We start from the raw sequence: 17,498 nt of genomic DNA, 5'->3' as shown, positions 1-17,498 counted from the left end.
AGCACTAGGGGCTTTTATAATATCTGCCCTCAAGCCCACAGCTAATGGGACAAACAGGGATCATGAAAGATTTTGTGTGGAAGGTGGGACTTGAAGGAAGCCATGGGGGATGGGGCATAGCCAGGAAGAGTGCCTGGAGGCTGTGATGGAGCCTTGTTGGAGGAATGGGCAGGGGGCCATTGGTCCCTGGTTTGCAGCCTCCACAGCGGGAGGTGGAAGAAGACTGGAAAGATGGGGGAGGGGGCCCAGGTCAGAAAGGGCTTTGAACCCTAGATGGAGCAGTTAAAATTTACTCCAGGAGACAACAGGGAGCTGCCATGGTGCATCTTGACTATCAGCATTGATGGAGCCACATTGATTATTGATATGGACACAATCCTAGGGAGATGAACTGAACAGTTGCGTAGTATTCTTAACAGACTCATCAATCAATGTAGAAGCCATTGACTATTTACCTTCTGTTGAAGTCAATCAGACCCTAGCTAAAGTTCTAACTGAAGAAGAGGTTTTGAATGCCATTAGGCTCCTTGCAAGTGGCACTGAATCTATTCCAGCTGAATTCTACAAGGTGTGTGTGTGGGGGGGGGGGGTTCATTGCTCATCCTGAAAGTGAATGAAGCTATCCAGGTTATATGGCATGAGGAGGTTGTCCCCCCAAAATTCAAGAATGCCTTCATCGTCCATCTCTATAAAAGTAAAGGGACTGGATTGTCCTGTGACTATCACGGGGTCTTTATTAGCCATTATTGGTAATATTCTTGCCAGAATCCTTCTCCTATATAGACTGATCCTTCACTTGGAAAATGGTCGCCTCCCTGAGAGCCGATGTGCCTTCAGATAGGGTCGAGGAACAGTCAATGTGTTTGTTGCCCAACAACTCCAGGAAAAATGTCAGGAACAGAAAAAAGGGTCTGTGTATATTTGTAGATCTGACCAAGGCCTTTGTTACCATCAGTTGTGAGGGTTTATGGAAAATTATGTCCAAATTGGTTGCCTGGAGAAGTTCAACAGTATTTATTGTACATCATTCTCATGATGTGCTTTCCTGGGTTCTGGAGGATGGACGATGCTCTCGAAATTTCCCAGTCACCAATGGAGGAAAACCAGGCTGTGTCCTTGCTCCTGTGCTTCATAGCATGATGTTTTCAGGCATGTTATCAAATGCCTTCAATGAGGATGAACATGACCTCAAGGTCAGCTACTGCACTGATTGCAAATTCTTCAACTTGAAAAGGCTACAAGCCAAGACCAAAGTGGAGGGAGTGTTGGTGCATGGTCTTCTGTTCGCAGATGATTCTCACTCAAAGCAGCCTCTGAAGCTGTGATACACCAAAGTATGGATCAATTGTGTGCTTCTTTTGGTCTAACAATTAATACCAGGAAAACCCAGGTGCTCCGTTAGCCAGCACCACACCATCCATATGTGGAACCATCCATAACAGCAAATGGAGAAGTTTTGAACACTGGACAAATTCACTTCCCTTGGCAGTGACCTTTGGAGGTCCACATTGACAATGAAGTGGACACTCACATTGCCAGAGCTAGCTCAGTATTTGGGAGACTCCAAAAGAAAGTATGGGAAGAGAAGAGGTATTAGACTGACCACTAAACTGAAGGTCTACAGACTGTTGTGTTGACCTCATTGCTACATATCTGTGAAACCTGGACAGTCTACCAGCGTCATGTCAGGAAACTGAATCACTTTCATTTAAATTGTCTTAGGAAGGAGACCCAAAGAACACTAAAACTGTGCATACCCTTTGATCCAGCAAAATTACCACGGTCTGTATCCCAAAGAGATACAACATTGGGTGATGATCAACTTTTTTTTTTTTTTTAGGTTTTTGCAAGGCAAATGGGGTAAAGTGGCTTGCCCAAGGCCACACAGGTCATTATTAAGTGTTTGAGACTGAATTTGAACCCAGGTACTCCTGACTCCAGGGCTGATGCTTTATCCACTGCACCACCTAGCTGCCCCTGATGATCATCTTATACAGGACTTTCAGCAGTACAATAATCAAAGACAATTCTAAAAGACTTGTGATGGAAATTACCATCCATATCCAGAGAAGAATCTATGGAGTTTAAATGCAGATCAAAGCTTTCTTACTATCTTCAATTTTTAAAAGTTGTCATATATTATGCCTTTGTTCCCTCATTTTTTAATTTTAATTTGATTCTTCTTTCACAACATAATTCATATGGATCTATGTTTGGTGTGGTTATATGCATAGAACCTATATGAAACTGCTTTCTGTGAGGGAAAGGGGGGAGGGGAGAGACGAAGGGAGGAAGAAAAATGTAAAACTCAAAACTTGCAAAATTAGAAAAATAAAATAAATTATATATATATATATAAAAGATCACTGGCAGAAGATCCCAGACACTGAGGTCCTTTCTTGGGCTAAACTACCAAGCATTCAAATATTACTGCAGAGAGTACATCTATGATGGGCTGGGCATATTGTTAGAAAGCCAGATGTATACTTGCTAAAAAAGATTGTTTTATAGAGAACTCACACAGGGCAAGTGCTCACAAGGGGGTCAGAAGAAGCAATATCTGGACACCCTGAAGGTCTCTCTTGAGAACTTTGGAATTGACTGTATGGCATGGGAGGCCCTGGCACAGGACCACCCAGCATGGCGGCTGTGCTCTTTGAGAAGGGCAGAATTAAAGCAGCTCAGAGGAAAGGTGGCATACCTAAGTTTAGTGTACCCACCCGGGTGTTCACCTGGACTATTTGTGCCCAACCTATGGAGAGCATTCTGGGCTCCTATTGATCTGATCAGCCACAGTTGGATCCAGTGTAACTTGCCTCTAACATAGTGATGTCATTTGGTCTTCGATAAGGAAGGACTAGAGCCAACAACCAACTATAATCTTAGATCTTGAGCTGAGGGTCTTTAGGGTCCACCTAGTCCAGCTCCCTCATTTGCAGATTATGGGCCCAGAGAGGCTTGGCATCCCTCCCAAGATGGCCCAGGTGCCCAAGCCCAGATCCTCTGAACACAAGGTTTATTCCCCAGCAGAACTTGAGAAGCCAAGGCTTCCAACTCCATCTCTCAGAGACTATTTTTACAATCAAGATAGATTTGTCTTTTTACCTTTTTTCTGCCAAGCATTCCCCCCTCCATCCCCATGTCTCTTTCTACATCACTCATGTATTGACCTGGTCTCATATAACCAGTCTTGCTGATTCCTATTTATTAGGGCACAAGGTTCAACTTAGGGGGTACAAAGACAAAATAAAGCAGACCCTGCCCTCAAAAGTGTTACATTCTGTAAATGATAAACCCCTTGTGGGACAACCGATCTGACTGTGGGGCATCCAGTCACAAAAGGGGGGGGGCTCTTTTTTGGCCATGACAGGGGCCTCTGAGTGAGCTGTGTCAGTGAAGGGTGCCCTCCCCCCCCAAGTCCCAGCCTTCAGGCAGAATCTTTGAGGACTCCCCAGAGCCCATGATCAGATTATAGGAAAGATGCTTAATCTCATGAGCAGTCCCACCTATCTGGATGGTGTCCTTAGGAACATGCGCAGGATAATGGGGCCAAATCAAAGAGGATTTTCTTTGCAGGAGAAGCAATTAACAGATAAACTGACCTCTAGACCCCTCCTTCCTTAAGACCCTAGGTGGTGGAAATGGGCTTGCAGGCTTTTTCAGGTTCAGAAAGAGAGACAGGCTTCTGGCCTTGAACTTCTCACCATGGCACCTTAACTTCTGGTTTTTATTCCTAGTTAAGGTATTATTGAAATTGTAAAATAGATGTCTTTTGTTTTTCCATAATCTTTATTTTTTAATGCATCCCAACTCTTGACATCTCACTGAGCCTTCCCTTGTAACAAAGATATTTTTAAAAAGTTCAAAAAACCAATCAATATGTCAACCACATTGGAAAGTTTATTCCCCCCACCCCCTTCCCCTCTGCAGCAAAAGGAGGAAGGCACATTTCCTCTGATCTTTTCTGGAGCCATATTTGATTCTGGGAATTAGACAGAATTCATTTTCATTTTATTGTTCTTCCCAGTTTACATCATGGTATTATACTGCTAGTCTTAATTATTTCACTGCATTAGCTCATATAAGTCTTCCTTGCTTCTCAGAATTTCTCTTCACATTTCTTATGGCAACAAGAAATTCCTACAATGTCTATTTAACCAACAAGCATTAATTAAGCACTTGCTGTATGTAAGACATTATATTAAGCATGAAAACAAATTATGTACAAATAGGATGTGTGTGTGTGTATCTTTTCTGAAAGATGGATCTCCCCCCAAAAGAGGGGAGGTCCTCATTGAGTTTGCCTCATTGAAAATAAATGTGTTAACCTTCCCAGAGTTTATCCTAATCAAGGGCAAGAGGCATCAGAGGTTTTAGCCTTGAGAGCAAAATGCCCCATGGGCATCTTCCTTGACTTAAATATCCATAAATATCAGTAAATAAACACGATCTGAAACGTCACCTCAGACTTGTCAAGTCAAAGAAAGGTACAGCCCCCAGTGGAGGCTGGGGAGAGGACAAGATGCAGAGGAGGAGGAGGAGAGTGTGTGTTTACATATATATCTCTCTTTGTGTATGTGTGTGTGTGTGTATGTGTGTGTGTGTATGATGTCTGCAATGATTACATTCCAGGTGGGGGGAACTATCAGTGCAAAGGCAAAGAGATCAGAGATGACGTATCTATCGTGTGCCAGAAATCCCAAGTTGACCCATAAGTAACTAAGTGATACAGTCCATGGAAAGGAGTCAGTGGAAGAAAGTAGAGAGAGGTCAGAATGTGAAGGTAGGGGAAGGTGGTTGATTCTCACAGTGCTTTAAACCAAACAGGATCTTGGAGCTCACAGGGTGTCACTGGAGTTTATTGAGTGTGAGGAGGGGTCAGCTTCAAACTGTACTTTAAGAAGATCAGTTTGACCTTTGAATGGAGGATGGACTGGCCTGTGGAGGGACTTGAAGGAGGGAGACCGACTGTCCATGTCCAGAGTGGTGGTGGGGGCTGTACCAAGGAAGACACTGTATGGACAGAGAGAAGCAAGAAACACACACACATAACACACACGTGCATGTGTGAATACATACACATAAATATCCATATTAGTATGTATACATGCATGCTTTGTGCATACACGTGTTGTATGTTGTGTATGGGCATGTATAGCAGATAGGGTGAGAGTGATTCTTCAAGACGTGAGGCGGCTTGGATAAAGGGGCATAGGGTGAGTGAGATGAGCAGGAGTCTGGGCTCTGAAGGATAGGATGGCAATGCCCTGGACAGCTGGGAAGTGGGGACAAGGGGAGGGTTGGAGGTAAGATAATGAATTCAGTTTGGGCCACATCTCAGACTGAGATGTCTATAGAGCATCCAGCTGGCAGTTAGTTGGTCTTTGACTTCACAATGAAGGCTGCTATGAGTATTTTGGTGCTTATGGGAACTTTGACCTCCTTGGAATATATACACCATCAAGTGGGATAGATGGTCAAAGGACAGATATTTTAGTCATTTTTCAAAAAAAAAGATGATGCAGGGGCAGCTAGGTGGCACAGTGGATACTGCACTGGCCCTAGAGTCAGGAGGACCTGTGTTCAAATCTGATCTCAGAGACTTCATAATTACCTAGCTGTGTGACCTTGGACAAGTCACTAAACCCCATTGCCTTGCAAAAATTAAAAAAAAAAAGGATAATTCCAAATCGCTTTCCAGAATGATAGGCCTAATTCAGTCCCTCCAATATATCATGAGCTTTAAATCATTTTACCAAAATATGCAAGTGTTCTCATACTGCTCTAATCCTGGGAGCCCCTCAGCACTCATTATCTAGACATAGTATCATATTCCAAGGTCTAAAGGCTTGGACCACACAGGACAGCTTCCTACTGCCCTCACTACCTTCACCAATATTTTCAGTGTTTCCTCTCCTTCTCCAAGGCTGAGTTTTTAATGGAGTAGATCAATTATGACTCTCAGTAGTACTAGCTGTGTGATCTCTTCCCCTTTCTGGGTCTGCCATAGTGAGGGAGAAGGAAGATGAGCCTCGTGGTTTTGGAGGTTCTACCTAAATCTGTTATTCTATAATTCAGAAATTACAATACTGCAGGGTGGTTGAATTTCCCTTGGCATCTTTGGTGTGCTCTTCCTTATTTCAACTTTACAGGCGGACCTAAGTCCCAAGTAAATAGCTTTTCTGAGATAGATAGAATGTAAGCTATTTAAGGGCAAGAACTGTTTTGCTTTTGTCTTTCAAGTCCAGGTTCTGCCTGTTGCATTAATAAAGACATCCCAGAGGCTTATGATTAATTGACATGAAACACTATATCATATCAAGAAAACTTCCTAACAAATTAAGAGTCAGAGAAGAGGAGAATGGGGGGCCCTAGGTGGTTAGATGGCAGCTCATCCTTAGGGATAACAGAACCATCAGTGGAAAGTTGGGAGGGATTTTAGGGGCTGGTCCTCTTTTTGCTTTTTTTAGTCCAGTCCTCTTTATTTTACAGGTGAAAAAACTGAGGCCCGGAAAGGTGAAATTCACATGGGTACTAAGTGACAGAGCTGAGATTTGAACCCGAGTCTTCAGACTTTTGGGTCAAATCTGAGACTTCAACACAGAATCAAGTTCTACTCATGTTAAATCAAACTCTTAGCCTTCTCCCTGAAGTGGATTTGGTTGGAATCAAACAGCCAGCAAACGTTTATTAAGGGCCTCCTGCATGCTAAGGGTTAGAAATACAAAGACAAATGAAACAGGAGCTGCCCACACACACAGGGAAGTAAATATGTAAAAAGTACCAGGTCATTTTTGAAGAGAAGACAACCTTAGCATCAGAGTAGAAGCCCTTGAACCCCTTTGAGAAACTGCTTCCTACTTTTCAGTCAGTAGGGTGGAGTGTCTGCTCTCGGAGAGTATTCCTCTGGGGTTCCCTCAGATTCCTATTCTTGGATTCAGGACAACCTGCAAGGGATCTGGGTGGGAAGCTAACTCCCCCACCCTCATTTTGAGGTCCTGCTGCTTTGGGGCCCTTCTGAGGGGAAGCTGGTGCCCCTGTTCTAGCCCATGCACACTTAGAACCTGTAGCCCCTGAACTTCGAGAGCAGATGACCCCCCAGGTATTCTGCACCCATCCTCCACCCTCACTTCTATACCAGAGGAGGAGATAAGTATGTGTTATCACCTGTCTTCTGGAAACAACAGGGATGATTGACTTCAGTCTGGGCTCAGCTAGTGATTTCTTTTCCACTCTTGCAGTTAAATTCTGTGTTCTCCACATCAGTTCATACAAGGGGGGATGGATGGGGTATTCAGGAGGATTAGCACCTCTGCTATGAGGGCTGCTCATCCACCTTTGGTGTCTACCTTCATCTGGCTCACTGGTGGTTCCGTGAAGCTGCAGCATGAGCAATGGCCACACTTCAGTAAACCATCTCGGCAGACAGACTAAACCAGGGTAACCAACAGGCCTCAAATCTATTGGTGAGGTGGGGAGGGTATCAAGGCATGTGAAGACTTCACCCTGTGGGATGGGTGGTTGAGAGCTCCAGTGGTCATGAAGGTAGCCAAAGGCAGGGCTATGGAGCGCTGAGAGCTTGGTCAAACATCAAAGATGTCAAGGTCATCCATTGCCTCCAAGGTTTTCGCCAATCATGCTGACTTTTATCTTGCCATTGGGTTTTCAAGACTTCAGAAGTGAGCTGATGACTTTTTGCAGCCCTGTCTCATTTAAATCCAGTTCCCATGAAACTCAAGATGTCATCCCATGATAACATTGAACTTCTTGGAAAACAGATGATCAATAGCTCCCACAAATCTTTCTTCCCGTATTTCTCAGACTTCTTCATGGTGATTATCTTCTACAACTCCATAACATATTCCATTATGTTCCTAGACTGCAATCATTCAGCCAAGGATCAGCTCACTGCAGCCACAATCAGAGTTGCTGTGAATATTTTGGTTTGTCTTTGACCCCTCTATGATCTCCATTAATATACATATAAGCCGGAGAAGGAAATGCCAACCACTCCAGTATCTGTGCCAAAAATATCCCAAATGGGGCCTTGGACAGTTGGAAACAATTGAAAACAGCTGAACAACAACAAGCATGTATGCATGCGATATATGATGCACATTTCTCTTTAACATACTACCAAGACTTGATGGTCTCTCTGGATCCAATTTCCCTCTCTGGCCTTAGTTTCCCCTTCCATAGAATGTGAGTATTGGACTTGAGAGCCCCCAAGGCCACCACCAGCCAGTTCTCAATTCCATAACTCTTTGGTCCTTGCCCAAGTAAAGTGGGAGGTCAGGGCGAAGAGGGCAAGGAGAGGAGTCCAAGTCCAAGACTGAAACTAGAAGGGTTATATGGGATCGATTTCAAGCTGAAACCAAAGCGTATAACTTGAGCCTACTTTAAGTCCCATTAATCTACTGCCCCCTGTTTGAATAGCAAAGAGCGTGTATGTTTAACGCCCTACTCTTGGACCAGGGCCTGGCCCAGCTAGGAGGTGGTAAATATTGACAGTGGGCACCCAGAGCCCAAGGGCCCCATTTATCCTCTTTTGCACCTAATCCTCTTGTGGTGTTGAATGAATGGAAGGAAGGAGGAGGAGGGAGTGGGCCACCCCATGGGAGCCAGGCATCTCCTGGAGGCTGATTGCTGACCCCCGGCTGGGTAGGTTGCCATAGCAGCAACTGAGAGGTCACTCCATCCGCCTCCATGAACATTAAGGGAATAAGGGGGATTATTAACCTCCAGGATTGTTATAGCCTGACACAGGTAGGCCATAACTGGTAGGGCAACTGCTTCCCCCTTGGGTGTAAAGTCTGACCAATGAGTGACCAGCAACTGACCATTGAATGCACTGAGGAGATTTGGTCAAACACCATAGACCATATAAAGGTCCTTACCAATGGGAAAATGGCAGCTTCTGTGTGGATCATGCTTTAAGTGCTGGGGAAGGATGCCTCAAGCTCACCCAGGCCAACCTGATTTTACAAGCTGATTAAATTGAGGCACAGAGCAGGAACTGGGGACTCACCCAAGGTGACCCAGCAAACCTTGGTGGACTTCTACCTAGAGCCAGGAGATCCCTGACAACTTCCTGGAGGAGGTGGGACACAAGAAAAACCTTTCAGTAGAGGAAATCCATTGACCTCTGTGATCCTAATGAGTCCTCAGAGTAGTCCAGTGAAAATGCTTCTCCTGGTCCATTCCCCCTCATCCTACCTCCATGGAGCTCAACATTTCCAAGCCAGTAACATCCAAAATTGTTAGGGTTTTTATCTGTAGCCTCATCTATTAGTGAGTTGATAGAAACTCTTAGAACCTCAGATTTAGGGTTGGAAGAGGCTGGCCAGTCTAGTCCCCTCATTTTACAGAAGAATGGCTGAGGCTCTGAGGGGTTGATGCCTTAACCAAGATCACCCAGTAAATGGAGAAGTAGAATTCGAACCCAAGTCTCCAGGGTTCATATCAGGTGCTCTTTTACCATCTCCCCAGTGATGTAATGGTAGCATCTGTGAAGTCTGTGTCTTTAGAAGTTGCAGGTGTTGGGGGAATCTTCCCAGGTCAGTGTGGCCCCTTCCTTCTATTCCTTAGAGGCAGGGAGGCTGCTGGATGGTGGGAAGCCTGCAGAGAAGGTTGGGAAAGGTCAGAGCATCCTCAGGGCTGGGGGCAGACGTACTCATCTGACCAGTCCGAGCAGTGCTGTATGTGGTCCCGGCACAGCTGTCGAGGGACACAGTTGCAGTACTGGTACAATGTGGAGGAGCAGTGCCACCATTGAAGTCCGCAGGGCGGGCACCGGGCCACTAGGAGAGAGAGACAAAAGTATCATCAGTATTTCTGGCCCATTATTTCTGCTTCCCAACTTTCAGCAGATCTCCATGGCCCAAAGGATAAGAGCTGAGAAATCATACTGTTTTCCTGGTTGTGGTGGGAGGTGGTGGAAGATGCTTCTCTCATCAGGGCTTCAGAGGATAGATAGGAATTTGTCAGGCAAAAAGCAGGGGAACCAGGACATCACAGGCCTGGGAAACAGCTGGGACAAGAGGTCAGACAGTAAATGACCAGGCAGGCCTGGTCTGACTGCAACCAGGAAGGTGAGATACACTGGGAGACTCTGAAACCGGTCTGGGCCAATGGTGGAACAGTCAGTCTGCCTCAAGGAGAAGGCCTAACCTTTCCTTGGGAGGGGGAGAGCAAGATGGGAGACTTTCGAGCAGAGGGGCTGCTCCCATTTCCACCCAAAGCTCAGGGGGAACTCACAGGTGCCTTCGTCAGAACAGTCTCCACAGTCATTGGAACCATCACATTTCTGATCCTCAAAGATCCAGGAGGTTGGGTCACTGCATCGGAATACCAAGAAGCTGGGGAGACTATGGGGTACATTCCCTGGAGAGAGGACAGCAGAGAAGGAGGGCATGGTCTTTGTCCAAATACAGCTGGTTCTGGCTTGAACCAATGAACTCAGAATGGGCAATGCTCCATTATCTGGGGACTGGGTACCCAGGCTGGGTTTTGTCAGACATCTAACTCCCTCTATGGGTGCCTGAGCCTTGGCCATCCCACCTGCCCCCATATTCAGGATGGGTGAGAGCTTCACCACCTTGAGGTTTTGCCTCCTGATGGCAGCAACTAAGAGAGAAGAGAGAGTCCTGGATATGGATAATCTTTTTTAAATTTATTTATTTATTTACTTAAGGCAATGGGGTTAAGTGACTTGCCTAAGGTCACACAGTTAGGCAATTATTAAGTGTCTGAGGCTGGATTTGAACTCAGGTCCTCCTGACTCTAGGGCTGGTACTCTATCCACTGCACCCCCTACTGCCCCTGGATATGGATAATCTTGAATTGAAATCCAGCTATTTATTCATTACTTGTATAACCTTGGGCCTCTGTTTCCTAATCTATAATTTGGAGCTAAGTGGCAGTGTGGTCTAAAGAGAGTAGCATGGGAAAGTGGGTTCTTCCTGTCTCTGACGCATTAGCTGTGTGATTGGGGATAAGTTCCCTGGTCCCTGGGTGCTTCCAGACCTGGGTTGAGTGGGTCTCCTAAGCAGAAGCCTCTGTTACAGTTTACAGATCTGGCCAAAGAAACAACAAAAGTCTGGTTCTGGTTCCCTCCATGGGTGAGGTGAGACGAGGACCCACAAGAAGGGGTTGAATAATTGGAGAGCTTTTCCTCTTAGTCTCACCAAGGGGCAACACCATTGGGTTTGAGCCCACACTTACGGCACAAGGTCTCTTCTTCATCTTCTCCATGTGCGCAGGCACGGACACGGTCACATACAAGGCTGGCGGAAATGCAAGTCTGCCGGTCATCACACAGGAAACCTGTCTGGTTGGATGCGGTAGCACAAGCCCTGGTCACTAAGGAATGAAAACCACAGAAAATGGTTGTCAGAACCCCAGGTGTCTGTGACTTCCCACTGCCAGCCTATGGAACTCAGTATGGGGTGGGCTCTGGAGGAAGGACCTGCAAGCTTTGTTCTTCCCCAGTAGTCACCTTATCCACCGCTAACAAGAACCAGCCCTGGGTCTCCCTCCCAGCAGTGACATCCCCTGTTCTAAAGCCCTTTCCAGCTCTGACATCCCCTGTTCTAAGCCCCCTCCTAGCTCCGTCATTCCTTCTTCTAAGGTCCCTCCCAGCTCTGACATATTATAATTCTGTTTCCTCATAGCCCTTTGTTATAGATCATATCACGATGACCCTAATAGGTAGATGAACAGGAAAGATATTTTTCCCATTCATATGTGGGAACCATAGAGGCTAGAGGACATGGCCAAAGCCCTACAATTTGTTCACAGTAGATCTGGGATGCATATCCCCAAGCCTTCTTATTCATGGCTTTCCCATCATAGTCCAACCCCTGCACCAGAGATCTGGATGGGGAACCGTGCTGATCTCTGGAATCCTCAGAGAGCTGGTAGAAGTAAGAAACTCCCCCTTGGGGCCTTCTGCTGTACCCCCTGTAGTCAGAGGGACTTCTAAATGTCTGTAAATGAACAATCCTATTAACTACTCATGTTCCCAGGGGGTCTGGAGAATGGGCAGAGCAGAGGAAATCAAGGTAGATGCCACTGAGCAGGAGATCTTCAACTCCTTGCTTCTTGGCTCAGGGTACAGGCTTCTTTGTCCCAGTGAGCTCTGTAGCTGGCACTGCCACGGGATTCTCAGGACATTCTGTGAATGCCTAGTTTCCCCATACTAAGAGAAGTCACCTCTGATGTAATATGAGGTTAGTGTATATGTTGAATAGACAAGTTTTATTTACTTTAAAAATACCATGCAGGTTGTGGAAGTACATAAATATTTATAAATTTTATTTTATCTGCAAGATCATGACAACCAAAGCTTTGTGACCCATCTATAGAAACTTGAGACACAAACACACTCTTTGACAATCACTGGCCTAGTGAGTAACCACTAGGTAGGAAGCATAATAGGAAAGACTCCCAGGAGTTCTGGGGGAAGGAATCCAAGAAAGGAGGCAGTCATGGAACCCATGACTTCAGGTGTCTAAGTGCCCCTGGTTGAGGCAATAAGAATGAAAAGCTGCAAAGGTATACTTGAGACTGGTAGGGTGAGACCTAGACCTGGAATATACCTCTGATGAATAGAATTTATTCAGAACAGGATTGGAACAACATTGAACATTCATGAGAGGAAATCCAGAACCCAGAAAAAGGAAATGAAGGAGAACATTTGGGTAAAGATCATTGGAGGCAGAAAGAGAAGGCATGTTGTTAGCAGACTAAGCTAGAGACCATCGGAACAGAAGTAAGAAACTGATGAGGAGTATGGGAAAGAGATCACAAATTTGGCAGAGAGGTATAATCTGAGTAATGATGAGGAACTTTAATTAACCAGACATCTGTTAGATCTCTCACTCTGTCTCTGTCTCTTTTTGTTTTCTTCCCTCTTTCCATCTGTCTCTCTCATTGTCTCTGTCTCTTTCTCTCCTTCTCTCCTCTCCTTTTTTCCTTAGTAATGATTTTATCCTTCAAAAGTGGAGGAATCATTAACAAAGGAAAATCTGTTTCTCTCTAAGAGAGAGATATCAGTTATTGAGTTGGCAATGATAAGAACCTTGTACAGAGGATGGGAGGAAGGGACCCCTACACCTTAAAATTTGTGATAAAGCCAGGAAAACTGAAATAGATAGAAGAGGTAGATTTGGGAGAACATATTTCATTTCATTCTAAGGGGGAAATCAGTCTGGGGATATAGGAAATTCTCTGGAATGTCTGAAGACCTTTAAAATGAGACAATTTTAATGAAAAGAAAAAGGGGGAATGGGGTAGTGGTATTTTAAAACCTTTGTTCCAAAGGCTCACAAGGGAGTTGATACCTATGACAAGCAAGGATCTGTGCTTGGTTATTTATTAAACTTTGTCATCAGTCACTTGAATAATGGCATAAATAAGGTGCTTATCAAACATGAAGACGGCAAAGTTGAGAGGGAGATCTAACACACTAGATCTAGTATTTAAATACTACTAAGACCACTTGAAAATGTAAAAAAAGAAAATTCTTAGACTTGTGGGCTGTACAAACAGATGGTGGGCTGGATTTGGCCTGTGGGCCATAGTTTGCTGACCCTTACACTAGATGACAGAGTTAGGATTCAAAAAACTCTCGACCAGTGAACTGAATCAAATCTAATGAGACGACATTCAAAAGAGACAAATGCTAAATCTTACATTTGACTTTTAAAAAAATCACTTTGACAAGAACAAGATGGAGGAATGTGGCCATTGACAGCAGCTCATCTGAAGATCCAGGGATCATAGTGTATTACAAGTTCCATATGAGCTTGGTCTGGGAATACTCCCAGTAAAGGAATTCCCTTTAGCAATGAAAATCAACTATTCTGGAAGTTACAGAAGCCATCACTAGAAGTAATGAATGGCAGCTGACTAGAGACAGATTTAGGATTGAGGTCAGGAAGTAGGATGGACTACAGGGGACTGAGGTGTGGGGATGGAACCCCCTTCATGAGAGATCTTTAGGCAGAGGCTGAGAACACTGTATTGGGAAAGTGGAGGAAGGAACATTTGTGTAGGTATTGACTGGACTCAGAGATCACAGAGGTACCTTCTGATGTTGGAATTCAGAGATTTTGTGGAAAATATGGGAACTGGGAGGTTGGTCTTGCATGTTTTCAATCCCAACAATAAGGCATGGTTCTTGTCCTTGAGGTATGATGAGGGATGTAGAATGTCAGAAGGGGAAGTCAGATCAAACCTGAAGCAAGAATTTCTTTTAACTTCCAAAGTGAATCATCTAGTTAGGGGACCCATACTAGGGCACCAAAGTACCACGTAACTTTGAGGTAGAAACAGAACCTATAGTGGGACACTCACATTGGCCAGGACTTATCAGGTTCCCCCAGGCCATGTTTGGAATGATAAGCTTTGAGGGTATCTCATTCACCTAGATGTGAATTGGAATATCCAATTCCAAAGTGCATTTGGAATGCACTTTTCATCTGGCCTCTATGGGAAGAACTTTGTGGATGGGGAGCTTGTTAACTCTAAAGGTGAGCCCCAGACTTCTCATTGGACATGTTATACCTTGCCAGGACCCTTACTTGGAGATGGTGGTGGGAGTCCAAAGTTGCTGACCAACCAGATGATAAGAGTCAAAGACCCAAGGAGGAACAAGGTCCAGGTGGAGAGCCAGAAACCTCTGCGGGTGCAGCAGGAGAAGGGGCCACAGCAATCTGTCCAGGAACATGGAGAATGTGTGACTATTGCAGACCAGAGGAGAAGCACTGAATGACTCCTGGGCACCATATTGGTATTGTATTTCTGTTTTGCTCAACATGGCCCATTTCACCCTTTCAGGAGATTTCAGTCACAATCCTGTGTCATCAGTCCAGGGTTAGGACAAAATCTTTCCCTTTAATTCTCTTTCCATCTTGCCAAAGTTAGGATCTCCTCTGGGGAGGTACTGCTGTGCTGCCACAGGGGCATCCTCAGTGCTTTACATATATTAGGGGCTTAATAAATGCTTCATTCATTGGGAGACACACATATAGGTTTGCACACACATAGGCATTCACTTGCTCACTCATACACATATTTACATACATGCACATACATGTACACATATGTATATACCTTGTGAACCAGCTTTTTCAGTTTGATTAGGACTGCCTGACCTTGCTTTGTGGGCACAGACTGGGAGAACCCAGTGGCACCTCGCTGGTAAGTTGACCATATTCTGTTACCTCATCTCCAGCTCAAAGAATATCTGTCTATTTTCGGGACTCAACTGAAATTCCCTCTTTGGCAAGGCAAGAAAAAAAAGCATTTATTAATGGTTATTATGAACCAGGTCCTGGGCTAAGTGTTGGGGATACAAATTATGGGCAAAAAGAAAGACTGTTAGTGGATAGAGCACTGGCCCTGAAGTCAGGAATACCTGAGTTCAAATCTGACCTCAGACACTTAATAATTACCTAGCTGTGTGGCCTTGGGCAAGTCACTTAACCCTATTGCCTTGCAAAAGACTAGAAAGAAAGAAAGAAAGAAAGAAAGAAAGAAAGAAAGAAAGAAAGAAAGAAAGAAAGAAAGAAAGACTGTTCCCTCAAGGGCCCTGTTGTTGAAGTCAGAAGTACAGCTGGGAGGGGGTGCTCTCCAAAAGACAGGAGGCTTTTCCCAGGTTACTTTTGAGACTCGAATGCCTCAAAAACATTTCCATTAGAGGGACTTGAATCAAAGGATGCTTAAAGACTCAATTTGGGGGAATAAAGAGCAGACCTTCTATCACCGGACTCCTGGGAATGGATGGGTCAGTGGGGGAGGCAAGGATGAGCAGAGGTGTTGTATTTTTTTGAGGGTATGATTCTGTCTTGAATAAAGAGAAATAGACCTGGCCTTGTCTTCCTGGAGATTTAGCCTCTGAAGGATAGAACATGGAACCAACCACACCCTCGAGAGAACAACAAGAAAAAAGGATGAATGAGAGCTCTGAGGGGGAGAGGAAGTGTTGATATACAACTGGGGAGTGGCTCAATACAGCCTTTACATCCCATTACAGGGATGGACCTGGGGCTTGGCCATCTGCCAGCACTGGGGCCCTGAGTGAGTGAGTCTCTTCCCCTCTCTGAGTCTCAGGGCACTTTCTCTGGAGTATAGAAATAAGCCTCTACTTCCTACCTCACTGGACTGCTATGGAGATTCAATGACATAATGGATGGGAAATGCTTTATGCCCCATCTGGGACGATTACTGTTCCACTGAGATAGACCAATAGTTCTCATGCTTGCCACCCAACAGTACCACCCCCAGAGGCACTGCCCAGTCCCAGGCAGGTCAGCAGGGAGATAAGCCTGAGGGACAGCTGGGCCTGCCACATTAATCTTTAAGAGCTTGTGCTGGCCTCTTCGATAAGTAGGGTCATCTCTACAATAAGAAAGCTACCTCCATCAACCCATGGCTTAAGACAGTGACACCGGAGGCACTCACCTTCACTTTCAAAGGTCTTGTTTTCCCCCACTGGGTTTCCATCCAAGGTCCTTGGCTAATGGCAAGAGAGTAGAATGGAGGCTGAGAAACACTGGCTTGTGGGATACAACGTCTACAATTGCATAGTTTGTGTTCTAAGACCAGTCCCAGATTGGATATTCCATGTTCTAGGCTCCCTCCCAGGGAGACATCCCATGTTCTACCTGTTTCCTCCCAGTTCAGGGATTGCAAGTTCTCAGTTCCCTCCTTGCTGCATAATGGTTAGTGTACAGGGCTCACACTTCTTAGTTTCTCTTCTTCAGCAAAATGGAAAAATCAGGATTGAAATGGTGCTGACTGTCACTCCCTCTCCCTTTCCTAGCTAGGTTGCCAGTGGCAATACTTTACTACTCTGGACTTGGTTTTCTTTTCTGTTGGGGCAACCTGGAGTGCCCTTCTTGGGCTTCCTTGGCATGTCCTCTTGATATGCGGTACAATTCTATTATTCTTCTTCCCCCTACCTCAACCCCAAGGAGTGCTCTTAAGACTCAATGAATCTTACCTGAGGTAAAATTCTGTTCATCATTGCCTCAATGTCCACAGGAGCCAGAAGTAGTAAGTAACCCTTGGAAAGGAGAAGGGCGAAGGCTGCTTAGAGATCTGTCCAGAATCTCCTTGGGTCTTGCGGGTCGCCAGGACTTGGGTTGTTAGCTGGTCTCTAGGGAAGAGGACAATAAGGAAGGAAGCTCTCTCATTCTCCGGCACACACCTGTGAGGTGGTAACTGCCCCTCCACCCTCCTCCCAAGCCCTTCTCTCTCCCCATCCTCCTTTCCCAACCTTGAGTAGCTCAGATCAGCTTTGATCCATCTCCTAGGTCACAGGCAAAAGGGGCATCTGTGGAGCTGCCCTAACCCCTAGTGGACAGCCTCAGAATTACACCATTTAGTCTTTGACCAGGGATTCTTCAGAGACCAGGGGCAATGGGGAAGGGAAGCCTAGTGAAGGGAGGGACTGCTCCATTTTTTTCTTTCGACTCCGTCCCAGTGCTGTT

At 45.3% G+C, this 17,498-nt stretch overlaps 1 protein-coding gene across 2 annotated transcripts; it reads right to left on the bottom strand.

Moving 5' to 3' along the window:
• Nucleotides 1–2,459: 2,459 nt before the first annotated feature.
• Nucleotides 2,460–17,224, bottom strand: LDLRAD1 (low density lipoprotein receptor class A domain containing 1). 2 transcript variants are annotated; one of them, XM_074221374.1, is made up of 6 exons: nucleotides 17,009–17,224; nucleotides 16,468–16,522; nucleotides 14,586–14,717; nucleotides 11,224–11,361; nucleotides 10,258–10,383; nucleotides 2,460–9,800 (listed from the first exon to the last, which is right to left on the bottom strand). In XM_074221374.1, exons 1-6 carry the CDS (start codon nucleotides 17,030–17,032, stop codon nucleotides 9,652–9,654), a joined length of 624 nt encoding a protein of 207 aa, XP_074077475.1. In that variant the 5' UTR covers nucleotides 17,033–17,224; the 3' UTR covers nucleotides 2,460–9,651. The 2 variants fall into 2 exon arrangements, with proteins under 2 accessions (XP_074077475.1, XP_074077476.1); XM_074221375.1 differs by lacking the exon at nucleotides 14,586–14,717.
• Between the last annotated feature and the right edge of the window lie 274 nt (nucleotides 17,225–17,498).

This window comes from Macrotis lagotis, chromosome 2, assembly GCF_037893015.1.
Source record: "Macrotis lagotis isolate mMagLag1 chromosome 2, bilby.v1.9.chrom.fasta, whole genome shotgun sequence".
NCBI classification, from domain to species: Eukaryota; Metazoa; Chordata; class Mammalia; order Peramelemorphia; family Peramelidae; genus Macrotis; species Macrotis lagotis.
This window is presented reverse-complemented; position numbering and strand designations above follow the sequence as displayed.

Excerpts from the sequence above, each read along its gene's own strand:
- LDLRAD1 (XM_074221374.1), bottom strand. The coding sequence starts at position 17,032 with ATGATGAACAGAATTTTACCTCAG. Across the intron at positions 16,523-17,008 it reads TGAACAGAATTTTACCTCAG|CCAAGGACCTTGGATGGAAA; the intron begins GTAAGATTCATT and ends TCTTGCCATTAG. Across the intron at positions 14,718-16,467 it reads CAAGACCTTTGAAAGTGAAG|ATTGCTGTGGCCCCTTCTCC; the intron begins GTGAGTGCCTCC and ends GTTCCTGGACAG.